Source organism: Ciona robusta, chromosome 3, assembly GCF_009617815.1.
Source record: "Ciona robusta chromosome 3, ASM961781v2".
NCBI lineage: Eukaryota > Metazoa > Chordata > Ascidiacea > Phlebobranchia > Cionidae > Ciona > Ciona robusta.
In genome coordinates, this window is record NC_143237.1 from 8,444,557 (window position 1) to 8,472,346 (window position 27,790).

At 39.3% G+C, this 27,790-nt stretch overlaps 2 protein-coding genes across 2 annotated transcripts; one reads left to right on the forward strand and one right to left on the reverse strand.

Annotated features, from left to right (window-relative positions):
• Window positions 1-305: 305 nt before the first annotated feature.
• Window positions 306-25,463, reverse strand: LOC149738911 (inter-alpha-trypsin inhibitor heavy chain H3-like). The gene is made up of 28 exons (XM_089875652.1): window positions 24,898-25,463; window positions 24,704-24,836; window positions 24,303-24,433; window positions 24,021-24,153; window positions 23,709-23,852; window positions 23,297-23,405; window positions 22,858-22,984; window positions 20,425-20,602; window positions 18,568-18,823; window positions 15,411-15,547; window positions 14,654-14,816; window positions 14,284-14,395; window positions 13,825-14,005; window positions 13,370-13,504; window positions 12,856-13,040; window positions 12,484-12,630; window positions 11,541-11,691; window positions 11,103-11,298; window positions 10,706-10,856; window positions 10,167-10,353; window positions 9,547-9,762; window positions 9,215-9,304; window positions 8,864-8,991; window positions 7,898-8,237; window positions 7,427-7,576; window positions 6,970-7,134; window positions 1,427-1,602; window positions 306-766 (listed from the first exon to the last, which is right to left on the reverse strand). The coding sequence occupies exons 1-28, from the start codon at window positions 25,446-25,448 to the stop codon at window positions 610-612; spliced, it is 4,929 nt and encodes a 1,642-aa protein (XP_089731778.1). The 5' UTR covers window positions 25,449-25,463; the 3' UTR covers window positions 306-609.
• LOC149738912 (uncharacterized) lies at window positions 4,512-5,980 on the forward strand. The gene is made up of 3 exons (XM_089875653.1): window positions 4,512-4,759; window positions 5,018-5,130; window positions 5,542-5,980. Exons 1-3 carry the CDS (start codon window positions 4,584-4,586, stop codon window positions 5,721-5,723), a joined length of 471 nt encoding a protein of 156 aa, XP_089731779.1. The 5' UTR covers window positions 4,512-4,583; the 3' UTR covers window positions 5,724-5,980.
• Window positions 25,464-27,790: the final 2,327 nt, after the last annotated feature.

A 27,790-nucleotide genomic window follows, 5' to 3' on the forward strand; every position in this document is an offset into this window, starting at 1 on the left:
CAGGTGAACACATATATGCTGGTCGGCAAAAGAACCGTACCGATTCCGCTCCCCAAATAACCATTGTTTTTATGAAATACTCATCCTTTATGGTAGGCTACTTTGTGTTCTTCAGTCGATTATATTATGTGATTATTGTATTTTTCGGCCAGCTGTAACGTTGACCTTTATCAGAGCAGAACTGTTGCACCTGATGGCTTTCGTTAGCATAAATAAACTGTCTTTGAGAAACGTAAACGCCCTTAGCAGAAATACAATATGTGAATGTGATACAGTATTCCAATAGAATATTTAACGAATTGGCGTTTTTGTAAGAGTATCCATGCCTTTATTACATAGGTTTAAAATGAGACAATTGCTTCGCATTGTATAAAAGTCACCGAAGAAAACACTCTTCTTCCAATATAAAGCGAAATGTAGGAAATACAAAAGAGATTAAGCTATATAATGAAGTAGATAAACTGGCGTAGGTTGCTGCAAGTTTTGCCTTAAGACGCGCATCACATTTGTGTCGAATACGTTGTGTTTGCAGTTATGCTGATCGTTGAATATATGCTGTTGGGAAACTTTTTCACTCGCTTCTCTCTATAGCGCTACCTCGCGCCAAGGTCAATAATTCGGCTCATACAAAATATCGTCCACGCGGTAACGCTCGTGAGCCCGACGTGTAAGGCCTCTCGCATTGTTCCTAGCAAACCAACAATCAACCATTCCGTCGCCAGATGGCCTCCTTTTGGTCGTCCTAATAACTTGTCCCATCCGCTCACTAAAACAAAGCATAACAAGTTTAGACTCCGCGACTGTATAAACTACATAGTACTGTGGGGTAAGATGGGACACCTTTAGCACATAGTATTCAGTTATCCCGATGGTGCTTTAAACAATTAACAACGGCCTACGGTAGTCGTGAGGATGCAGTTTTATAATTCATTGACTCTTTTTTATTTACTACCAAATTGGACGAGACAATAGTATGAAAGGTGTCTCATCTTTCCCCACCCTACTATATTATTGTTACTTGGTTTACCCTACCATGCCCGGAAAACGAGGCACGCTACTTTTTTTGCAAAGTAGTTAATTTGAATCACTAATAAAAACCTTTTTCCAATTAAAAATTGATTTGTTTTCTGTCGAAGCCCAGATTTAGTAATATTTATGTTAATTGATTACCCAAATTAATGTAGACATATTAGACCGTATATACCGCTCATGACATCGAACAGATGTTTTTAATGACATAATTTATATTTTTCTACTTAAATATTTAGACGTTGTTTTAGCAATTTATTTTTTAATCAGACTTAGCTCTTTTAACAGATTAGAAATTTTGTTTTTCATGATGCATTCATTAGCGGGGTATACGTCATATAGACTTAAAATTCAAGCCAGGCTAATTGTCCCCAAAATCAATTAAAATATATCCTACTCGATCCGAATAACAGCGTCGTCTGTCGAATCACCGTCCAATAGCATAACATGACTGTTAAGGAATTGACCGATAACACCGTCCACTTGCTCCCCGAACCTAAAGTCACTGCTACGCACCGCTAGGTCCACGTGATCTGCTGAAAACTGATGTCTGTTGTTTCGGCGGCAAATCACCTAAAAAAATATAGAATACTTTTTATAAAAACTAATAGAAAAAATTTTTGGGGTGGGGGGGTTTTATTATAAAAAACAGCATGAAATAATATTTGCCATAACTTTAGGTGCAAATATAGTAAAAAAACGTTGGCTTAAATTTCGTATCCAATGCTGGCCGTGGGACTTTACCATATAGAAGACCAAGACGGCGTTTAATTCTGTGTAGCAGGCTTTTGTGGCATATCTTGCGGCCATGAAAAGCCGGTATACAAGGAAAATTTCGTGAGGCTGAAAAGATTCCCGGGTACGATTAAGTATTTACAATTATAGAAACCTCCATTCACGAATACGATTTAACTTCACTCGACCGGTTAAGTCCCAAAATTGAACACAAAGACCTCAAAATTATTTATCTAGTGGATTTTTATTATATGATGCCAAAATAGAACGCAGTGAAAGTAACGGCACGAATAATTTAGCTTTCGAGGCTAAATGACCGTGGGCAAAAATTCCGTACTTGTTAATCTTCAAGCAAATAAAGACAAACAACCTTATGAGTGCATGATGCGGGCATTTCGGCGTTAACAAGTTCAAACTGTTAACAACGGGTCGTTAGCACGTCTTTGCTTTTGTTGGTCCACCATACATCAGCAATAATCTTTTTGATAAGCAAGGTGAAATAAGGTTCTAACGATCGAGTTTCACCCCACGTTCAATTATTGGAAGTAAAATAAAGTTCACCGAAGATTAGATGAACTCTGCTAATCTATAGTAGGGTGAGGAAGCTGGAACACTTTTTCATTACATTTTCTCGTCCCATTTGGCAATAAACCAAACTCATTTAAAAAATTATAAATTGTATTTTTACGAGTCCCATACACCGTGGTTAATTGTTCAAAACATGATCAGGGTATTTCGATATTACGATCGCGAAAATTAATGTTTTTTTGGCGGATCACTTTTGTAGGCTTGTCAGATTACATCCGCGTTTTCAGCATTTTAATTTAAGCGTTTGCAGCAGGGCAATATTTTATTTTATGGCAATATTTATTATATTTCGAATATAATAAGCGACCCAAATGCTTTGGTTAATTTTGACGTAATCTATATGAAAGCAAAATAAAACCAGCTGTGTATTAGTTGGTATACACAGAAATTTTAAAGCCGACTATTTCAAGCTGACGACTTTTAATTATTTTATACATAAAAATGAGCTATTTAAAAGTGACCATTTTCAATTATGTTATACGCCATTTAAATATTTCATATTTTTGCCAGGTCTTCTTTTGCGTCTTTTAATCTAGCTAGGCCACCTGGACAGTATACCTTTTATATATTCAAACAAATATGTAAGCTATTTCGTTTTCCGAATTAATTAATAATAAAGGAAAACCTCTGGATAATTAAGTTAAAATTTCCGAAGTTCTTTGAAAGTCTATTCTTACACACAGTGAGTTATCACTCCGTAACCGCCGCGGGCAAATTATAGATTCCGTGCGATTACCTCTGACATTATACCTTACAACCAATATTTATTACGTACAATATGCTTTGTAATACTTTATCTTGCGCAATTCTGAACACCGGGTTTCGATTTATCACAGAACTGAATCAGATGTGTCTACATGTGACATGATAAGACATAACTGGGGGTTTGAAGTTATATAAGTGTGGCCACAAATTGAGTCTGCTTGGTACATGGCACCAATGTCACTTAAAAACAACAACTATGAGTTTGCTGTTATGAATTTGATGACGAATTTTCGAAGTCCTACAAAGTGGGAAAAATAGGGTAATGACGTAAGAGACTGAAGACAGTTTCTCATTAAAAATCCGCAACGTCATAATCACGTCACCATAATGACGAAATCCGTGACGTCATTTGATTGATAGCAATAAGTCGGTCGGAATTTTCGGCCAAATCCGCTAATAATATTTGTGGTACTTTCCACAGTATAACAATGTATCAAAAGTAGACCGGCCGTCTCGGGAAATTACAAGAGCATTATAATTCTCTATCTGATGCCTGTCGGCTTCCAAGTGCCCGGGGCCCAGGTCCAAAGTTCAAAACCCATCCTACAACGCAATATGCCCTTGTTTAGAGTTTTTGTATTTTTGAACAAAATGTAAATTTGTTTTCTGTACTTTTACTCTACCACACTAATACCATGGCTGGTACGGTTAAAGTTACCATGCGTTGCATAATATGAATCGCTAGCTGTTTGACAAGGGAAAAGGGGATTACTTGAAAATTGATGACAGAATTTCGATAAGCGCATTAACATTACCGCAATACAATATAGCGCATTGTATATGAACTGTTCGGAATTTCGAAGTCTAAACTAAATCAACCTGTTGAAATGTTGATGCTGTACTTAGTCTGCTATGACGGCATTGTGACAACATAATACCACAGGCATTAGGAACGCCTCCCGGCGAAGGCATAGTGATTTACAACTGCCATAGTTTCAACGTTAAAAAACCGCGGCAATTCGTTCGTGCTCTTCCCAAAATAGGCGGCAAAAACTCCGACCCGATTGTAACAATAAATCTGCCAATCGTTCCGTCGTCATAGTCTCTGCCTACGTTTTTTCGAAACCGAAAGGGTAAACTGGATATTGCCCAAAAGTCTATACTGATTTTGACGAGCAACGAAAGTTGCAGCTCCTCTCGGAATACGTAACCACAAGTCAACCAGCGTATATGATATATGGTCGAACGGAGTAATATGTGTCATCATGGCGCTCTGATTTCATCATGCGTAGCTGGAATCGTGTCCGAAATAAACGAGTCTCATTTTGAACAAAAACCGCAATGGAGAATCTACCGGATAACTCTTTTTAGACGAAGCCGCGAAATGGCACCGGTGTGACGTGTGCGAAGACGGCGGGAAAAAGGTTTTAAAAACCAGGTATAAATACCTCGGATTTCCTCTCCGGAAGCACATATTTTGTTCAACCACTTTATTAGAGGAACTGAAAAAAATCAAGTTCAGGAAAATGGATCGGTCAATGCGACACCTTCTTCTTCTCGGGTGCTTTCTTTTTGTTCTGTTTATTGTTTCTTCTAAGGCGAAAACTTTTAGATTGAGAGGGCTGGTTAGAAGTCGGAGAAATCCAAATAAAGTTATACGGAGACAACTAGGAGCTTTAAATTCACGCATACTGCTCAGAAGGTAGGCCTAAGGAGATTTTTTTCCTAGTTTATTTCTTCTAAGATTTTGATTCTATAATACAGTTTTCCAAAATTTTAATTTCATAATTTACTTTTTTAACTTTTTTAGTATATATTTCCCCTAAAATTTTTCTATTTTTCCTACGATTTTGATTCATATAGTTTATTTCTTCCAAAATGACATTTTATTTTTTGCCGCGATTTTGATTCAACATTTTGTTTCCTTTTTTAAAAAAATTAATCAATTTTAATTTTCTAGAGGGGGGAAATTTCGCATACAAAAATGCGGTCCCATCCTGGGCACGGCGTGTGCGGAGTTGGCGAACCACTGCCATTCGTCAGTTTTATCAAAACGAAGTATTACTGATAAAGGTGAGACTATTTACGTTAAACGAATAGGTGTTTATGTAACTTGCTTTATTCTTGTGGGGCCGGAAACAACAGTCGTTATAACACGAGTTTGTTCGTTCCATACACCTCGTGCCAGCTTACGAGTTACCACCTATGGACCTTTGTAGACATTTTATGTACGGCGGATAATTTAGACAGCCCATAATCACTGGGTTGGCCCGATTTTCTTTAAGTGTTTTGCTCAAGGAACTTGCGCCACAAAGGGTAGCAACGTCGAGCCTCGAACCCGTCACCGCCGGGCTAGAGTAACTTTTAAGAATATAAATCATGGTATAAAATTGGCTGTAATTATCTTACATATTCTGGAATACGAGCTTCAATAGGATTGAGCAATTATAGCCCAACATGACAATGCGTATTCTAATATCACAGATCAAAAGCCGCAACTACCAGCTTTCCGCAAACGAATGGCGAAGAAGCTGAAACGAAGCCGTAGGCGAAGGCGATGTCGCCAAAAGAAGAATTGCAGGAAACGAAAAACTTTACGCCGGGTGCAGAAACCCAAGCAGCCACTCAAGGTCACATGCGGAGTCTGCCGGAGTTATTGCTGGTAATGCGACCATGTGTATTCTCGTCACGTTTCACTGTATAGCTTCGGGCAGTAATGAAGAATTCATCCTGATTTGAACCCAACACCCAAGAGCGAAATTATTGAAAAGACTCTTAAAAGTCGATGCAGTTCTGTCTTTGCGCCCGTTGTGTTGTGTTTTCATATTAATTATGCTGTTACCTCATTAATTTATTTGTCGTTTTCCGTTCTCACCTGTCATCGACTTTATATGAATGTAATATAATGAATGATACAACATAATTTATCCTCGTGGTCGGAAAGCGACAGTCGTTATAACTCGGGTGTTTATACGTCTCGTGCCAGCTTACGAGTTACCATACTTTGTGAGTGCTTTTTTTATAATTTGGACAACCCATTAGTGACCACTGGGTTGAAGCAATTGCCGTTAAGTCTCTTTTCCAAGGACACATACGCCCCCGATGGTAGCAGCGACGAGCCTTAAACCCTATACATTAACGCCAGACCGTACTTGTCTCCGCATCTATTTACATGTTTTGACAAAACTAGTTGAAAAACCGTTTCTTGTATCAACAGCCGTGTGATGCTAATCCATCACGATTGTTGCTGCCAGCAACTGGGCCTGTTGTTACCTGCCACAGTAACGTATACATAAGGTGTCATGGCCATGTAATGTCTAATTGATTGACCACAGATGGCCGTACTTTCCAAGCCATATTTCTAGCATTCCAATATAACAGAAAGGCGTCTTCAAAGCGTGCCGTATGCAAGATTCCAATGATCAAATTTCACTAAGTGATAATTACCAACTTGTAATAAGTGATCCGATCACAATATATGATACATACCACTGGAACCGTGTAATTTTGGTGACCTGATTAGCAATTTCGGTGACTTGGTTTGACAAATAAACTTGACAAGTCACCACCGAAAGAATGAGAAACTTTTTGTTAAGATTAAATTAGTGATCGCCTCATATCGGCATTTACAATTCCTGAGGCTATGCGTGGCTTGCTTGTAATTTATCTTTGATTTACAATAAACACCGCGGCCTGCCTGCTTAAACGACGGCAGATTATCTAAATACGACGCTCCTGCCTTCTGTGCTTGTCAAATCAATCGACTACTTCGTTAAAAACATTAAAGCGTCACTGGCATCTGCCACACTCTGTCAAACATAAGTTAAGCCATAATCTAGTATTGCAATATTTCTAATAAAATTTTAAGCGCAAAAATATTGTTAACAGTGCAAAAAAAAATAATAAACTTACTTGAAAGTTTAACCCGTCAATCACTATATCAATGCGAGCATGTGTATTAGTAATACCATGCATCTGGAAAGTGATCCCTTTTCGCCGAAACGTCATAGGTGACGTCACAGGGAGCGTGAACGGTTGAGCACCCACGGGCATAAACGTTACGTTGTATGGCCGCACCTGCAAAACGCATCACAGTTTGAACAGTTGTATGTTTCATGTAAATTGTATTCAAGTTATGCAAATGAGTTAAAATAACATATTTTGAATTTAAGAAATAAAAAAAAACAAAAAACTTTATAATCGTTTCTTTGCTTAAAAGAGCGTCATTATTTGTTAAAATTAAGCACACAATTATAAAAGATGGGATATAATTCGCTAACCATTTACTTCTTACTCCGAGTACAATACATTACTAATGAAAAATTTTCGAAAAAGTGTAAATCCAAAACTTAACGTTATCGCCACTTACCAAAATCTTAAAGTTTTTGTGTGGTATAACAATGTACAAGCTGGAAATATATGTTCGTTCTGTTTTCATTGAACCAGGAGGTGATTTGATCGCCACAATATCTCCATTTACCATCACTTTTGATACAGGGTCATACAGAAGATTAAATATCTGTAAATACAAATTATAAAATAATATCTGCAAATTAAAAAAGATTAAATATTTATAAGTAAAAAATTAATATCTGAAAAAAAATTAAATTTGTAGGATAGGGGAAGATGGGGCACCTTTAGCACATATTATTCAATTATTCTGTCATGTTTTAAACTATTAACAGCGGTCTATGGGAGTCGGTGGGTTACAGTTTTATAATTTTTTAAATGTTATTTTTGTTTACCACCAAATGAGACGAGAAAATAGAATGAAAGATGTCCCATCATCCCCACCCCCACTTCAATAAAAGTAGTGTTTTAAACCGAAATTCCAACCCACCTCTCCATCCTCGCCATCCCAGTTAAAACAGAGGTTGATCTTCGGAGTAAGAGGAACAATAAAGTGAGGATCACCGGAAAATCCTCCCCTGGATCTCATTGAGGATTCGGGCGCATCAAACCGTAAAGAACTTGTAAATTCGGGTTTAAAACGATGATCTTCCGATACCAGCAACATTTTCTTTTTCTTCCTAATCCTCTTCGCTTCTTCCTCCAGGCGTCTCTCCTCTTCCAAACGCTTCTTTTCCGCCTCTGCCTCTTTTCTAAGCTCCTCTTCAATCTTCCGTCGATCTTCAGGTCGAACCACGACGAGTGACGTCAGAGGAGTAACGAAATTGTGACTAAAAGGCGATAATATAATTGTGAAAAAAATAGAACTGTAAATAATCAATTTTGAATCACGGTTTAGTATAGTAGGGTCGGGGAAGATGGGGCATAATTCATTATATTATGTGCTAAAGGTGTCCCATATTCCCCCACCCTACTACATGGTGAATTTTGTTAGCATTAAGTTGCTAGAACTTGTTGGCAACGCAACGTTGTCTGAGTTGTTAGATTGAATGGCCGAGTACAATTTATTTACCCTTTGCGTAATTTTTAACCCCACGTAGTTTATTTAACCCACGTATTTCTTTAACCTCACGTGGTAATTAACTTCACGTGGTATATTTAACCCCATGTGGTATTTACCCCCACGTGGTATTTAACCCCACGTGGCGAACGATCGATTAAACAGCTCGTTAGTGTTATTAGTTTAAACATCTGGTCAGGGACAATTGGGTTGTAGTAATGTCCGTTAAATTATTTCCCCCAAAAACACTTTCATAAATTATACCAACAACCTGTTTCGAACCCGCTACCCATCGACCACGATGTGAGCACCTCACCTCGGGAGCCACTTCTCCGAAGAATTGCCAGATTTATTAGATTTTAAATGAGAGCTTTAAATTATGATACGTTTTCTTACCTAAGTGACATGTTCAAAGCTTCTTCTCTTAGTGACTTCTTTAATGTTTCATTCGGGGCAATGTTCGCAGAACGCAGCAACATTTTGACTTTCAAAAATGCCCACAAACGTTCCGTGAAATCTGGTATCTGTAGTAAAAACATACGAGTGTAAATATAGCTGTGGGGTAGAATGAATATCTTTAGCAAATAATGTCTTCTACTTCTTCATCGTGTTTTAAACAATTAACAACTCTATTTTAAAGTCGTAAGCAAACCGATATATACTTCTGTAAATATTTATTCCTACCACCGAATACGACAATAAAAGAGAATAAAAACATCAACATAGCCCGGTGTAACCAATATATACCTGGTGTGTTGACTCTGTTATACTAGAAGTCGCATCGGGATCAATATCGAAATCCATCTCGATTTCGTTTTCAAAAGATCGCCCTCGTAACTATAACAGGACAGACATGTTATAAATTGATTAAAATTTAGGACATAAATAAAAAATGTTAAAAACGCAGGTTTAGAATGAACGAAAACTGATTTACCCTCGGCAACGGCAAAAGTTATAATACGGATGTTAGTAGCGATGACCCCGTGTAACCATTACCTACTAAAAAAATGAAAACATTAACCATTTTACCCCAATCTACTGTACCTAGATTAAATAAACATTACTCCTATCCATCTTACCGTTCCAGTAATCTGTCTTCTTGTTCTGCTCTCTCCAAGTTCGTCCAATCCAGACAAATCTTCTCCCTCGAGTATTTTTCCAGCCAGTACCATCTCAGTACCGGAAAACAAGATGTCTACGTCATTGGTGGTGACGTCAACAACTTTATCGGCGGGATATTCGATCGTGACGTCAGTGAGGACGGGTGCAGAAACTTCGTCGAAGAAATGTCGGATCTAAAAAAAGGTAAAACACAGATAAATTTATTTTACAACTTTATTAATCTAAATGACACCCGAATAGCATTTGTGACACTTTAAGGATTCATTATCGAACTTAAAAAACTATATAGTACTGCGGGGTATGGTGTAGTACTGTTAGCACCTAAATCCCACGTGTTTTGAACAATTAAGCTTTTCTATAGAGTCGCGAAGCTACGGTTATATAATTCTGTAAACATGCTTTGTTTTTTACTACCAAATGGGAGGAGGAAAAAAAGAATTAAAGTATGTCCACCCTTACTCCACCGAACTATACAGTAATTCAAACTTTCTGTTAAAAAACGTTTTTTTATTTTTTTAAACTCCGTCTACTAAATTATTAAAAAAATCGAATCATTTTCTTAAACAGTTCAACTTACCTGTGTTGCGGCGTCCAAACTTTCAAAGACTCGTCTCGAGACCCCTCCGTTTAAGGCAGCAAGCTTCTCAAGGAACCGCATGTCGACCAAGGATCCGAACCCTATTGTATGAAGGTTGACTCTTCCTCCGTTGATCTTCTCAATCCTGGACGCGATGTCATCCGTTCCAACATCATCTTTAGTTGGTCTAGGATATAAATCTTTAATAAAATGTGTTGGTGGCAGTTTACAAAAATTAGAATAGTATAATAGGGTGGGGTAAGATGGGTATGTTTTATTCTATTTTGTCGCCCATTTGGTAGAAAACATAGAATGTTTATCGAATTATAAAACCGTAACCTCGCGACTCTAAAGTATTTTTTTAAACACTTTTTAAATAATCGTTTATTTTCTTAAAATCTGTGTCTTAAAATTTCTACTAATAAAATTAATACATAGTAGGTAACAATAGCAGTAACAATTTTGAAATTTAATTGTCGCGTTATATTTTCGTTAAAAATATATTAATGACTTTGCTCCTAAACCAATCTAAAAATTACCTTCCGTCCGTAAGAAATACAATCATCTTGGCATAGTTGGATAATTCAGTTTGTGTCTCTGTCGCTCTCTTGCGGATAAAATGATTGGTTTCTGGTTGTAACGGAACGGGGGTGGGGAAAGGTGTGGTGTCCTCCACCATTGTTTCGTTTTCTGCGGTGAAATGAAAATATAGTGAACCACTTGCTTGTTGTGGGTGGGTTGATATAAGCCTTGTCTAATGTTCCAAGCATGTAGTGTATGTTTTAAACGTATTTACCCACACAATCAATCAATATACAATCGAACTGTCGATTTTGTGTACTAAATAATATAAGTACTAAATATTCCGGCCAGGTGACAGTTGATTACCCCTTCTCACAACAGTATAATGACAAACCAGTTTCAACCGCCAATTACCTGGTAAAGACGGTAAATACGGCTCCATTATCGCAAATGCGGTCTGCAAAGCTACTAGCATGTTCGTGCCGCCTCTGGCGCTGACGGCATCCACGTAAGTAATTGCGTCGTTGATGCTGCGTGTTGAAGCTGTAGATAGAACACCACTGATCCAAGGCTCGGCTGTATCTCCAAAAACGACTATGTTGAAGTGGTCCTAGAAATCATTGTAATATATTAGTAATATTTAGTGCATGCACTTACATACAGTGTATAATAAGTCCTGTGCAGTGGTATATAGTGGTTTAAGTACTACATGGACCACAAGATACAGCCATATACGTGGTGACGTGTGAGTGATCACGAGATGTATATATCCAATAACGAGTGTAGTTACCCGCCACGCAACAATAAACAGGTTACATAAATTATTATAACCTGAAATTTTCATGTTCGTACCTCATTGTTGAGCGACCGCAAGGAATCTGCCAAAGCTTGCTTGACTTGTTTAAGCTTGTAGCCAAACATCGAACCTGAAGTATCGACCACAAATACAACTAACTTGGGGAAAGCAGCAAGTGATGGCGGGGCAAAGTGATGAGCAAAAAAACTGAATATATTTGGAAATTAGTACATAGTACTGTGGGGTAGGATGGGATAACAAAGGCACCTAAACCCTCTATTTCCTGAACTTGTATTTTAACAACAAGCAACGCTATTTTAAAGTCGTAAGGGTTTGGTTTTATGATTTTGTTTGTTTACTACCAAATGGGACGAAAAAAACGAAACACGTCCCATTTTACCTCACCCTAATATAGTCACAATTATACACTAAATAGGAGTGTATAACATAAATTTAATTAAATTAGTGAACTAAGAAAAGGGTGCGCCTTAGTAAAAATATTAAAGATCCACTTTGCATAATACAAAACACAGTTTATGCATATATGCAAAACAGCTGTCAAAATTGTATGTCTAAGACCACTTAGTCAAATGTTATTTATTTGCAACGTAAATATTTTTATGTTCCGTATCGAAAGCTGTAATAACAAAGGTGTTCTGTTTTTACACACCTCGTGTCTGCCTATACGAGTTGGCTCGTATGTTTATTTATAATAGGAGATTGATTATTGTTTTAATTTTTCTTGTTTTTCCTAATGTGCGGCTGACTATATACGGACAGTCTCTATAATGGGCCTCTCGGCTAGAAGCAGCCACGCTAACTTTTTGCGTAAATAGCATAACTAGTGGCGCAGCTAGAAAAAATGAAGGGTGTGGGAAAAAGTAATAATTTTTTTTTTTTTTTTCAAATATTTTTTTAAGGGGGTCTCGCAATCCCCCAACCCTCCCTGGCTGCGCTACTGAGCATGATCGTAAACTTAAGGTCTCTATAACAGCTTACCCGTTGTGGATTGCAATATCTCCAAACATTTGTGTCCTTTCCACGTCATATTTGACCACCAAAGTTCCTGATAAACCGAAAGGTGAATATTCAGTTTGGTGGTCAATGGATGGGGCGTATCTAACGTGAGAGTATCGACGATTTCGCCTGCAAATAAAAATCAAATCTGTGTTAACTTTTATAGCTTTTGGTATAATTTATCATAAAAATGCCCAGTTTGGTTTAAAACGGAGCTAAAACAAGTTTTTTTTTGACAAGTTCATTACTCATAGATGGTCACCTATATTATTACTAACTGTATCCGAAATTGCTTGATTTCTGAGATCAGACGAAAACATTTTCATTTAGCCGTGTTAAACGGGTAATACCTACCCAAATGTAACGGTTGACCCAGGAGGGCCATCTACCGGCGATATTAAATTGACTTGTTCGGTCCTTATTTGCGGGACTCGAACAAATGTGATCGGGTTCTGGTCCACAATATGAACATCAACTGTGAGATGATTGACAGGTTGTTCAGGATCAATCGTAACAGCGTATTCGTATTCACCTCGTACCTGAAACATCATTTAGTCACCATTTTTACCGAACGTACAAAACAAAAAAATAAACAAAAAAAAATAAAAAAAATTAGTAGGGTGGGGTAAGGTGGGACATGACTTAAGTCTCTTCCCATTTTGTAAAAAAACAAGGAACATTTACAAATTTATAAATCTATAGCCCGGCGACTCTAAAACAGTGTTGCTATTAGTTAAAACACGATGTGGAAACATGGGATATAAAATTTTTTTTCAATGAAATTATAAACTAGCTCAAACCACTATCTTAATCCATTACAATTTGTTCAATAAGTTTTGTAAAGCTACATTCTAATATAGTTACTTACTCGTCGTAGTAACTGTTGGTAAGTGAGTTCGAACGTCGCATGCTCGTGTTCGGCAATAAACAACTTTGTTTTGAATGCTCTTGTTGATTTATCACGCGCTGCCACGTGACCAGCAGTTTTACCAGTTTGCTTCGCCTAAACACAAATTATTTATTCGAAACCAAACACGTATTATGAGCAATCGTATATTGAAAAACTCTCTTTACATCTTGACGACGTTGTACAATAATTTGATCGCGTGCATTCACATGTGTACAGAGTATAAGCAAACATGTCACTCAACATCATACTTCTTACATAAGTTTCTCTGGTCCAGTTGTCTAAATGGAATGTCCAAATTACCCACCACGTGAGGACAATACGAAACATTTAGTCAATTTTAAAAAATGGGTTAAAATCAAATGCAATTTAAACAAATAGCCACACGTTGATTTCCCCCACACTTTAATACCTACCTTATCATATACTTTCTTCGCCTTTTCCTTTGTTTCAATGCTACCAACGATGATTTGTTGCCCAGTAGTCATCGTAAGATTAACTATATAAGCATCGGCGGGCAGTAGGATATGAAACTCAGCTTCCCGACCAATATCCGCGTTGTTTGTTACTCGCGATGTGACCACGGTTTCTGCGTACCTAAAATATAAAGACGAATGATTGTGAATTTAACTTTCTTTATCCCCACGTGGACGAAAAACGACAGTCGCTATAACACCGATGTTCCGTTTTATACACATGAGGTTAAATACTGTATACCTCCAAACGTAGAGGATAAACAATATGGCCATTTAATTTATAGTATATTGGGGATGAAACGGGATAGATTTAAATCTCTTTGTTGGTAAAAACAAAAATCATATTAAAGGTAAATAAAAGTAGCCGCAAACTTAAGGTGGCAGTCGCGAGCCGTTTACCTTGCGTTTATTGTACCGACGATGTGAAGAGAATCAACTCTTGGTCGTTTCTTCTGTCCGACCACGATCGTACAAGTTCCGTATTGAAAAGAACCCGGCAAGTTACCGCGCACTGTAATGTATTTGTTTACACTAAGACTGCATAATGCACCTATAGTAGGACATACTATCCCATATTTCGTAATGTTTAGACATTAACGAAATGAGTCGTAAGGACACGGGTATATAATTTTGTGAACATTCTTTGTTTACTACTAAAAGTACGACGGTAAAAATACCTGGCCTAAATCCTAGAACCCATAACGTGCCACGCTGCGGAACCTCACTCAAAAAAATAAAATACATTAAGCTTGAATATAGTATATTGTACCGGTTGCAGTGAGAATCGAGGCCACTCCATCCTTTACACTGGTAGGGGCAAGTAAATGGACGGTGAACACACGACTGGTACCAGATGGAATACTTTTCCTGCCATAAGATGCAGACGAGGAAGAGAAGGACTTCGTATCAGAAAGACTGAACAGAAAGGAATCCTGTATAAAACAAATGCAAAAATAGTTGTGAATACTTTAAAAAGTGATACAAAGTTCGTGCTGTTGCAGGCGGATTGGTAAAAATATGTGGGTAGAATGGGTTAGATTTTTGTTTTTTAAACCCCTTTGGTGGTAAGCAAAGAATATTTACAAAAGTATAATCGTAGCCGTGTGACTGTAAAAGGCCCCGGTAATTGTCAAAAACATGATCAGGAAAAGGTCTTAGGTGATAACAGTATTCCATCTTACCTCACAGTACTATACTTTAAACGGTGATAAATAGTTTGTGATAAAGCAGGATTGGTGAAACTTTAAGATGACAAATTCAAGCGATAAAAGTGGGCACGTTCCACCTCATTGTGTGGTCAGGCTCGATAAACATTGGGCTTTACCACAAGCTGGTAGTTTTAAACCGCAGTATTAATGTAATGCGCATTGCTTTACTGCTTCAAATGTTATACTAGCTTTGTTTACTATACTATAAGCTAGTATGACATGTGAACGCTTTATATCAGGAGCGGAAAGCGACAGTGGACCTATTGACAAAGAGACCACCCGCTGTGCGAGGTTAAGCAGCGAGAAAAGACCACTTACATTTCCCCCCTTGTTAGTGACCGTAATGTTGACCGGTGTCCTGACCCCGGCTCTGAAGACGACGTCGGTAAGGTCACACTCCACGGTCACATGCGAAGGTGAAATCAGCCGAGGAATCAGTCGCCTGAATGTGTTGCCTGCACGAAAATAACGAGTTGAGGACAATTTTGGAGCCACGCGAAAACGACTTGAAGTCAAACGAATATTTGAGCAAAGCCGGTCACACCTTTAACGAATGTTTAACCTTACATATTGTGACAATGGCGCGTGTTCAACGTTTAAACTAGAGAAGTTTACGCTTTTCTAAGAAAAATGCTGACAAAAAATTATTGTAAGCAATAGATTTAATTGCCCACTCAAGTTGGTCAGTTTATCAGTTATGATTTGTACCAGATGCCGCTGTGTCCACACAGACTTGCCCGGCTTATTTATAATGACTAGTCTGTCAATCCCAGAAGAGGTCGCGCGGACAGCACCCTACTCGCCATTAAGTGTAACGCGATAGCTTAAAACTGTAACAACACGGGCAAAGGACATGTACAGGAAACGGCCGTTTTTACGCAAGAAACACTGGCCCAAATCGGCCCATTAACTTTATACCATGCTTCACTGCCACAAATTCAACGTGGCATTAAATTTTCAACAGCAGTAGTGCTTTCTGTTTCCTGCTATTTGTTTCCTACCCAAAAGAAAAGTGAAGCACCTTGTGTTTGTCCACAGTTATTCGCAAAACCGTGACTGTTTTCAAACAGCTATTTTCAGACAGCAACAGGCAGCAGTAACCCACAAACAAACCGACCGTAGTATAGCTTTCGATAGGTAGCGAAGACAAAGGACCTTCACACCACATCACTTGAAGCAGAAGTCCATGTTCCATTCAATGTCAATTACCCGTTGAAACATCAAACGTTTAAATAAACAGAAAAATCTATGGCTCGACATACACATACAGATGTCAAGCAAGAAATACAGGGCTGTTACACGCAATCCTTTGACAGGAGCATCTGTAACCATGGAAGCGAAGTTGTTTGCCGACGTCACGACTAAGCGAGCACACTGATGACACGGATATCTTGTTGCAATCGACAGTTGATCTCCTTGTTTCGCAAAAATAGACCACTGTTCAGTGGATGCCAAAATCAGTGACCCTTCCCTTTGAACTTGTCTGCTTCGTGCACCAAACACGAAGATTGACTGTAAATTCACTTGTTTTTACAACGTATTATCGCTTCCACAAGGTTTCGTCTTGTCCGCGCTATTTAAAAGGGGTTAGATAAGAAGGGGGTTTAGTATCGCCTTTAAATTGTATTTCGGAAGTAAACAAGTTTTCCGAGTCAGCGGATCGAGTGACTGACAAGAAACGATTGCTGTAACTCTCGGCTTACTCTCTATAGTTGTATCGTTACAAGAAAGGGGTAATGTGATTGCTTACTGACAGACCGATGCGGTGTGAGAAATTTCCGTTCCCTACCACCTCGAAAACCAAGGCAGCTCAATTATTCCGCCCCAGCTGCCAAAAGCGCGAAACACCTCCCGCATACCAAGTAATCCAATTAAAGTGGAGGTTTTCGCGAGAGGCAAGAGAAAGAGCGCAGAAAATTGCCCACGTCAAAATTTATGATTCTCACGATGACAGGGCTGTTGAGATACTATATCCCCACACCTATTACCGTGGTGTTTTTCCAAGCCACGGTATGGGATAGCGGTGAATTTTGGGCTCGATAAAATCGCGTGTGGTTCCTTTGCGCGGTAGCAGGGTAGCAGAGCCTCGATTCCTGTGGTTAACCACGATCGTTCCGCCAACAGCTTCCTTTAGTGCGTTGGTTGAATCCGGATTGACCGGGCTTTAATCTCAACCAAACCTTATATTCAGCGCTTGTAATTTGATCAAGCGTCTAATTAGGGTGAGCTGCGGAAAGTAGGACAACTATCGACAATACATGTACAAGCGACATCGGAAACAGCTTCTCACGCGCAGAAACTTTGATTCAGATTTTAAAACTGCTTTAGCTTTATTTTAAAACTTTGTTTATTGCCAATCTACACAAAATTAAACAGCGTCCTAGATTAGTTTTTTTCAAGCAAAACGGCTTTCCGGCTGTAAAATTACGCACCGTCGATATCGTATCCTTTTCATATGACTTCCGCAACTGCGTTTTGACTTGCCTTTCAAATGCAGCTAAGCCGTTTGACCCCAGTTGCCTTGTTACTCACTGTGAGTTCTTTGAAAATTAGAATCATCCAAAACCATTCGTGCATTCCGGCGGCGTACAGCGCTGCCATGGGGGCGCAGGTGCCGTGAACTTTTACGCTCCCAGCAAAACGCGTCCCCTGACAATACGGCACCGGGTATTTCCGAGACTACTGGGACTGCTTTGGAGTTGGAAAACAAATTCCAAGTTTTTCAGGCGCAGTGGTCCCTTGGATTGTAAGACCGTACAATTGCTGCTAGCGAATGTGTATTTCCTTTTTTCTCTGAACGTTTTTTTTGGTGCTTAATTCTTTAAAATACATAACGGTTTCCAAATTATACGTTACATGTTGCTATGCATATATCAGCATGCCAAAAATCAACATCCAGTGTTTATTGTAATCATGAACTGCCCCCCCGCCTGCGTTAAGTGATTAGCATCGTATGTTTTATACCGGTATGCGATGTTATACATGAATTAGGGGCGTCTTATCTGCCAAACAGCTGCTATACATTATGTAACTGTCAAACTACAGGTGATGTAATGTATTGAGATAAGCCTAACTTTCAACACGAACGCCCGACATTTTCGTGTAGGCAATTCCATGCATTGTCACACAGCCGGTTTTTTCCAGACTTTTCAGCGGTTTGATTTGCGTACTTTTTCAAAAGCTGTTTCGTTGTTTGAAACATTTCTGCATTTATGTATACACAATTTTGATTTTCTGTTGGTATGTACCTTTCAATAGTTATCGACCACATGTTTGCTGCCCAGTGGAGTGGGGTAATACGGGACATGTTTTCGTTCCATTTAATAGTAAACATTAAATAAATGCTTTGTTAATTGTTAAAAACACGACCAGAAAATAAGAAATTAAGGTGCTAACGATATCCCACCTTACCCCACCGTACTATATAAATAGGAATGTATATAATGTAATTTTAACTTTATTACTTAGTTCATACCTAGTTCGTCTATTCCTTCCACTACAACATGAAACGGCTGAGGCGATCCAAGTCCATTATTTAGGTATGACGTCATAGAGGATTCTGTGTCAAACTCATTCACTTTGACTGGGTCCAAAACTTCTTGCCCATGCTCGCCAATAAACCGAATCGTTGTGATTTTGGCGGTGTTTATGTTTTCGTCGGTAGGTTTGAACCCGTAAGCGTCAATGATAAAACCGAGAGACTGCAACGGGGATGGATGGCCGCTCAAAATCTAAAGAGACAGGTGTTAGAAATATGATATAGTAGGGTGGGGTAGGGGGTAAGATAAGACACTTTTTATTCTCTTTTCTCGGCCCATTTGATAGAATACAAAAAACATTTATGCAGATTTATATAAGCATAGCACCGCGTTTCTTTAGGCGCTGGCAATAGTTCAAAACAAGATTGAAAACTATAGGTTTTAGGTGCTGACGGTATCCATCTTACCCAACAGTAGCATATTATATTTAAATATATTTAATGGTCGTTCTAACAGGTAAACCGGGGACTGGGAATTTGCGGCGGTAATACAGTGGGTTGGCGTCATACAAACACCCATGTGGTGTAATAACAGCCATATGTTGTATATCGCACATGAACTGTTCCCTTGTATGTAAAATTTGGTTGTTTAAAAGTAGAAAATTCTTAAACTTTGATCCGAGTTAACGGGTTGTATAACACTTAACGACAGCGAAAACTACTTTCGGTTTTATTGTAAGATTAGCACTATAACTTATGCAGCAGCGACCCAGCAAATCACCTTTGGCCGTTGTGCAAACATATTTTGATGAAACGGGTGTTAATCTGTCAAGGCGATTTTATCGCAAAGTTAAATACGGGAAGTCTTGGGAGTTCCTTCAATTACTAACTCACTGTCGTTCTACTGTACCAACAAAACGACCGAAAACGATTGACAAGGCACCGCAGAAACTTCACGCGGCTCGGCGATTAGGGCTCTTCGAAAAACAAGACCTTTGCCGCAACAAAGGGCCAAGGGTTAGTTGGTCTGCTTTGTGAAATACTGGAGTAATTCTTGTGCCATTGGCCGCGCACAATAAACAGGTCGGGCGTGCTGTTTTATTTGCCCGGAAACGTTTCGGCACTTCAGGACCTCGAAAGTGGTTGAGTTCGCTTATACGGAACGGGCGAGAGCCGCGTCTTTGAACAACGTGTACAGTGGATATATCCGAAAAAATGAACTAGAGTTTAACGTTTTCTGTTTTGCTATACATAGGTATCATAATACAACAACATTCTGCTAGATTCTTATAATTTTTATCAGTGTTGAGTTTCAATCGAGTGGAGTAGATTTTGCGTTTAGATATACTACTTTTAACACGGCTTTGGTGCCACGAGTGTGGATAAGAGCTGCATTATCGTACTTGTTTAGTCTGCAACGCTGCACGCTGAAATTCGATCCGAAAATATGCATTCATCCTGCATTGGAATTTAGAGCATACCAGCCGAGTTGCTATTTTCATGAGGGCTTGAGGTAATGGAGTGGGTGCGACAAAAGCTTAAAGGGCCTGAAATGGGTAGTGCGGGTGGCGGGCCTTAACAAAAGTCACTTGAAACTGCGGTTACGAATCGGGTTCAGGCGAGGGCAGAGAAAAAGACACAAAAGTTTATTATGAACTACACAGCAAGGCTAACCGCCCACTCACAGGTCATGGCACGTTTATGCATTCTTCTTATACCTCCCACACGGGTATAACTTGGCCGCTACCGCGACATTTGTGTTACAAACACTTGATATTTGCGCCTTTGGGGCTGGTAAGGCGCTATAAGTTAAACAACCGGAGCGGATATACTCAACCCACGCAGTTTACTGACCTTGTACTCGGATGCGGCATCTGTCGGATTTTTCGCCAACAAAGTCAAGAGAGCGCCGAGGGTCGACTTTGCAGTCACCTTCACTTCGCATGCGGCGGATGAAGTCGCGGAAAAGTTGACTGTCCAGTTTCCGAGTTCGCCTTCGACCGGCAACGATGCAGACTTGACCTGACCGTACCTGGATGAAGACAACTTTAAAATTCCGTTTTAAGCTTGAGAGAACTTTACGACGAACGCAGCAATTTTGATCTGCTCACTTTGACGCAAGTTAAATAAGCGCGGCAATAACAACGGCATGATTCATATAAGCGACCACGTTAAATGGGTCGCAGTGTCGCGATGGCTTCGCCGTTAAAAAGGTCAGATTTCAGGTTTTCGCGCAAATACGCCGGAGTTTAGTTTTCGTCCACGGCCTAACTATGCCAGGGCCGGGCCGTTAAAGCTAGCGTACACAAAATGTGGCGCCCGGCCAAAAATACAGGTCTGTTTCTGAGTCCAACGCTCATCCATGCCACCATGGCTCGTTACAACTGACGTAGGTAATTGCTAAGTTACAGGGGAATCCCAGCAGTTCTATCAGAGGAGCAAGAATCTCCGACAGTCGAACCGCCTACGTCCCGCCAACTCTCCCTTTCTCCTTACGTTGTTTACGCCACAGAAGTCGATAAAATTGCGCACCAACCAAAGTGCTGGCAACGGGTGAATTTTCGCCACATCTCAATCAAAAGCTGCCAGTCGTCGTTTCTCGCAGATTGGAATAATATTTGAACTAATCTACGTTATTCCCCGCATCGGAACCGGCATGTGTGAAACTGTGGTTTCCGCAAACAAAAACGTTTGTACATTAATACAAACACGGCTCATTTACAAACCGCGGTTGCGAGACACTGACCCATTTTTACAAACTTGTTATTCCCAATCCGTATCACCAGCCCCCTGTATTAGTAAACACATCCTAATCAGGCTCCATTTCCGTTGGCAGCAGAGACGCGTTCGGTTCAGCGCCTGCTGACCTGCGGTTACTGTACAAACACGTATCTGGTCATTATCAAACTATAGTGACCTCACTCGAACCAGTGATTACGACAAGGCATTTTTGATCCCAATATTGTGTAAGAGAAAAGAAACCTAAAATTACCGAGCATTAACGGGTAGGTAGGGCGATATGTTTTTAGATAATTGCGCTTTAAGGGCTAGATACTGATTTAGGAAATAGATCCGCGGGGAAGGAAATAAACATGTCTGGAAACCTATTGCGCCATTGTGTTCTAATCATTATACGGATGTCCAATGTACCAGAAATATTTGGTTCTGTTTTTTTCGGCACAGGGTCAAGTGTATAGTAGGGTGGGGAAAGATGGGAAACATTTTCAATCTATTTTCACGTCCCATTTTAGTAGTAAACGGATAATATTTAAAAAATAACCATTGACAGCGACTTAAAAAAAACGTTGTTAAGTGTTAAGAACACGATTTGGTATTTGGTTGCTAACAGCATACCCATAAAACATATGGACATTTCCTCCGGTCTTGCGCAGTGACCAAAGTCAAGCGAGAATGTTGTGTTTTTATAACACGGTGCTTGGTTTCAGCAATCCTGTGGTGGTTGGGCGGAGAGGACAAACCAACCATTGTTTATTCAGCCATTAAAGCCGAACGGACTCTAGTGAATGACCGTCGGGAGAGATTTTGACGTGTGACGTGGGTTAGTTTCCTATGCGCGTCAGATCTAACTCGTTTTAATCCAGCGAAATATTTCAAACGGAAGCAAAACGTGGCCACCTCCTTTCGTTCAGCTGCCATAGCGGGGTTTTGTAAGAAACAGCTGGGGCAAAGTTGACACCTGTTATACGTCTTCAAGCGGCGGCTATTCGGCCTACTGCTTTATTAAGTGTTTCTGCTTGTCAGTTGTTGGACAGGCATAATACGATGCGTTTACACAGAAGCGAGAAACCTGGTTCATGGTTGATTGCGAGAGATTGTCGCCTTTGTCAGGCGAGGTTACTTTTGACGGTTCTATTTTCCGTTGAGATTAATTTTGCAAGCTTGGCAAAACAGGTCTTTTATCTCGATACAGTATTGGAATCGAAAAAATTAAGGTCAAACCTAGTTTGCCAAGTGCGCCTTTACCCAAGGTACCTGACCTGACACACGGACCATTGTGCTTTAGAACCAAAACAAACCCGAAATAAACCGCTGGTTACACCCAGCTGACAAGAACAAAGCCGAGTTAAAAATACATTAAGTGTGCAGGTCTTGATTTCTGTGTATAATACATACAACACGTTTCTATTTGCTACACTTGCAGTAAATAAATCCCCAATACGACAGAAACAGGTTTGACCAATTAAAATCATAGACTGAGTATTTTTTTCAATAAAGGGGTTTAAGCTTTATTTACTATAAATAGTCACTAACACGGTTCATGCTTACTTGTGCACAAACTGTGCTTGTCTACCACCGCTGGTTGCCAAAAGCAGTTCGTCACAACCTCCATTCGCTTCAACTGAGATCTCAGATACAGTTTTGTCCATTGGGAATCTTAAGTTATGAACCCGACCTGCAGAATACGTTACAAATAAAACATCATATTTTTCTAATATTAAATATTGCTACAATACCTGACCGTTTTTTTAGGTATTTGGAAAATATCAAACGGAATGACGTGTGTGTATATTATAGGTTGGGGTAAGATAATCTTATTTTTAGAAAAATAACATTTTATTATAACCCCGTGACACTAAATTTAATTGTTACGAAACAAAAATACGGGGTTTTATGTGCTAGCTAGAGGTATCTATTGTAGACTACCCCACAGTACAATGTATACATACAAGATAATACAAAATCTTAAAAGAAATTATAGCCATACCTTGATGATGCTTGACCTTGACCTTTGCAAGTGTTACACCCGCTTGTTTAAGACCTGATTGAACGACTTCAGTAGCTTGAAAAATCTGATCTTTTCGTACAACCAGAACCTGCAAGCAAATCGTATGGTAGGTCGGGGTAAGATGGTCTATGATTCAGTCTATTGCTCGCCTTAGTTGATTGTATAAACAAAGAATATGCATACTATTGTTAACTGTATCTTCATAATTCTGTAAGAGCGTTGATAATTGTTAAAAAAGTTTATGAAATATGGTTAATATGCGCTATAACGGTATCCATTTACTCAACAGTACTATATTAGTTTTGTCTTTCGACTAAAAAGTAACAAGATCCGAACGATATGCAAAAAAAAACGAAAAAATCACTGATGTTTTTGTTTTCTTTCTGTGTACCTTGCCACCCGTCGACGCTGCTATGTGCTCATACAAATCTTGGCATCGTAAATATCCTTGAGATCTCGAGCAAGAGCCCAGTTGGTGTGTCAATATAAACACCACAGTGATTTGTTTCTCCAGAGCTTGGGCAATGACTGCATCCTAAAAACCAAACAAAATATTAAAATAATTTTTTAAAGGTAATAAAAAAAAGATACTATAAATGTAACACAATTCGGTTGTAAAACACACCCGCTGTAATTAGCCACAGTTTTATGGCAAGATGTTCATTCCAACGAATTCATGCTTCTGTAGTAAACCAGTACTGACCTGAAGGGTGATATCTTTTGCTTCTACATCAGTTATAACATATAACGTTGAACCTGGTCTGCTGTTTTCAATGCCTAGTTGAATTCCTCGCATGCAGAGTTCTGGGGCATCGCCTCCACCGTGGGCGTACAACCTATAACACCATTGTATGTAATTAAATGGGCATACCAACGAATCTCAAATGTGATTTAAAGTACAATAAAAGTTTCAAATAACGAATAAAATGCGTGTCAATACTCAAAAACGTCGTGTCAAAAAAGAAAATATTTTAGTTGTACTGACCTGCCAAGAGCTTTTTTATATTCCTGTGGATCGTTAGTGACAGTAACAGGACCCACAGTCGGGTCGTTAAAAGGAACGAGAACAAAATCTTGCGGACGGTCGAGTGAAGATTGAAGCAGGTCAATGACTTCCTAGTAAAAAAAATCGAAAAAAATGAAGATGCAGTATAGGGTTATATCACGAATGAACAGAAAACAACCGTAGTTATAACACGGGTGTTCGGTTTCATACACATCGTGCTTACGAGTTACCACGAATATAACTTTGTGTGTGTTTGTTTTTATCATGAAAAATTGTTTCTTACCGGTATGGTGCTGCAGACTACTTAAACGAACTTGTGACATAACGTCTTGGCTAATATGCTATAGATAGTTTTAAAGCCAGATATACTTGTGTTTTACCTCAGCTCTGGATTTGGCGGCTTCTATCTCGCCTCCCATGCTCCCAGTATCATCAATTACAAAAGTGAGCGTCGTACCAGCCTGAACGCCAAGGAATTGACCGAACTTTAAATCCCCAATTTCATTTCGAAGTCTGAGACCATAAAAACATATTTAACACATGAGTAAAAAACACACAACAAAACAAAGTTTACCGTCCGTATTCTACCGATATAGCTTCTTCTGCCGATTCCACGTTCGAATTTGGCAAACATTGATAATCCGTCCAAGTGCTTGTACCACCACTGTACTCTTCAAGTACAGACAGCAATAGCGTGCCCATCTGTTTGCGAGCAAAATCGGGGCTCCCGGCATCAGCATACTTGTATAAGTTACGTCTCAACCTTATCCGATCCTCTTTTGCAGAACTCGGTGGATTTGCATAAACCAAATCCAACACTGCTTTTTTAAACTCCACAGCTGATGCTCCTTCGCCGTAATAGGCACGGAAAATCTCATCCAACGTTTTAAATCCGTATTTACCCGGCTCCAATGGCGGCTCTTCGCCCCTCGGGTTATCGGCGAAATATGAAGTAGCAATGCTAAGAATTGTACGAGTTATGAGACTTTTCAGGGGCGTACATTCCGTAATATCTTCAGGAAGTCCATTGTAATCCACCGGTAATCCGGTGCTTTGGTTTATAGTGTAAACAAGAAATGCAAACCACAGCCATTTATTCATCTTACTTCCTGCAAATTGAACCATAGTTTAGACTAGAGTTAGATTTCACCTTAATATTGCTTCATGTTTCCACTTTAAGTATTTATCACAACATACGTTTTAAAATACAAACAGCTCGCCCGTTAACCAACAACGGCAACTGCAGCAGTCAAAGTATTACTTGCTGTATTACACTGTCAAGACGGCGCGGTAAAAGATGCCGTTGAAAAATGGCCTGTAAGTCAGAGTGGCCCTTTTTCAAGCCGCAGTAATCGCTCCCTTTCTTCCGTAAAGCCAACTTTAACCTCCTCGTGCGAGTTCGCTTGTGGCTGCGGACAACAAAACCAAAAGCAAGTATAAGACACATTGCGCTAACATACCAACCGATTGCCGCACGAACGATTTATCCAAATGATAGATATGTGTACCGATACGCTTTACCATAGCGCTGTTTACGCGGTATTCTAGAAGGTAAGCAAAATCGTAAGTTTATTTACTTTCGTACAACTTATGCTTGTATTACGTGTTTAAAACATATATGTAACTGCAAACTCTAGCCCTTAGTTTTTGCTTGTATTGACAAACCGCGCAACGATTCACTGCAAAAACTATTCCAAGAATTGTTAAAAACCGCGAGCAGTTGTCTAAACACGTTTTCAATTGCAAATTCTCGCCGCACTGTTCTTGGACAATCACTACTGGCTCTAAAAAAGAGAGGCAGTGCCAGTGGTTTTTAGAGGGCACTGCTAACGAAGAAGGCACCGCCTGGTCCTTAGTAAGTTTTCGTACAAGACACCGGTCGGTTTATCTCGGTGTCGAGCAGGGTTCAACATTTACAGACCGCACTGTGAACTGCGTTGGTATATCTGATTTTGCGCCACCAGAAACTACCTTATTAAATAAAAAACTTCAGCTGTCATGCTACCGTTGAATTTGTTTTCTTTTGTAATCGCATTGGGGCACGGGTGGCCTTTTCGGCATGGGCATTTTTCACGCACTGTAAATATCTCGACGATCGCAGATAACCAAAGTCAACATGACTTTGCCAAACAGTGACGGACTGGTTGCCGCCTGTCTCTGAATTATTTTAACTTTGCAGCAGGTAAATGACGCACTACAATGCTGAAATTGAATCAAAATGCAGATAAATCGACAAGAAACACACAAGTTTACATAGGCCGATTAGAACTGCCATAGGGTTTCATGCAAACTTGGGTTTCATGCAGACTTGGGTTTCATGCAGACTTGGGTTTCATGCAGTTGCAATCACATATAGTAGGAGGGGAAGACAGCACGCCTTTAGCACATAATATTAAATAATCCGGATCGTGTTTTAAACAACTAATACGGTCAATGGGTGTCAAGAGGATACGTTTTTTTATAATTCTTTAAATGTTCTTTGTTTAAAACCTAATGGAACAAAAGCATATAATGAAAATGTGTCCCATCTTCCTCGCCCCGTTATATATAAACTATGTGAACTGCTGATATGTTATATTAGCAGTAATTCATACACCGACGCCGTGACACAGCGTTAGCGTCTGCCTATATCCCATAGGTTATGGGTTCGACGCTGTTATACCGAAACATCCTTATTATAAAGATTAAAACTGTTCTGCCACGTGAAGAAAAATAAGTTAAATTCATTCATTCATTTATCATACACAATTGTTGGACTATGTCCGACCAATACTATTTATATGCTATACTCAAAGTGAAGACGTGCTCATCTCACAAAAGTTGAGTTTTCTCTCTTTTCAATATAAACAGCCAGTAGAAAGAAATCATTTATACATTCGTCGGATGACATACATAAAAAGCCGGTAAAAATAATTGTTTATACATTCGTTGGGTGACAGTAAAGAGCAAGCTTGTATAAATTGACGTGGCTTGAATGAATGAATGCCTCTTTATCCTCGCATAAGAACAGTCGTTATACCGCCGATTATCCGTTTCATACATCTCGTGCCTATTACCGTGTATAGCTTTGTAAGTAAGCATTTAGGGGACGATTTTTTTAATCTAGGGCTGATAGTGTAGACTGTAGATTGTAGACAGCCCATAAGGAACCCCTGAGGAAATCCCTAAACCGCCCTAAATTGACGTTAAGTGTATTACCCATGGACACGCCCATATTGGTAGAAGCGTTAAGCATTGAGCCCTTTAATTAAGCTCTGCTATAGACGCATGCCCGCTAACCACTTTGCCACAGCGCCGCTAAACTTAAATACTGTATTTAATCACTCAAATGTAAGTCATGCGTTTCCGCAAGCAACATGTGGCGTCTTGTGATCATGATTTTAGTAGTGTACACACACACACAGGCATACTAGTATACTACATTTTAGTTGTTTGCAAACAATAAGAGCAACCTTTCTCCATTACAC

Bases quoted from the DNA above. Each gene is read 5' to 3' on its own strand.
- LOC149738912 (XM_089875653.1), top strand. From the start codon at position 4,584: ATGGATCGGTCAATGCGACACCTTCTTCTTCTCGGGTGCTTTCTTTTT. The intron at 4,760-5,017 runs GTAGGCCTAAGG...TTAATTTTCTAG, and splicing joins TCACGCATACTGCTCAGAAG to AGGGGGGAAATTTCGCATAC. The intron at 5,131-5,541 runs GTGAGACTATTT...CTAATATCACAG, and splicing joins ACGAAGTATTACTGATAAAG to ATCAAAAGCCGCAACTACCA.
- LOC149738911 (XM_089875652.1), bottom strand. From the start codon at position 25,448: ATGGTTCAATTTGCAGGAAGTAAGATGAATAAATGGCTGTGGTTTGCA. The intron at 24,434-24,703 runs GTAAAACACAAG...TTTTTTTACTAG, and splicing joins CCGCCAAATCCAGAGCTGAG to GAAGTCATTGACCTGCTTCA. The intron at 767-1,426 runs GTAGGATATATT...GCTTTGTTTTAG, and splicing joins GACGCTGTTATTCGGATCGA to TGAGCGGATGGGACAAGTTA.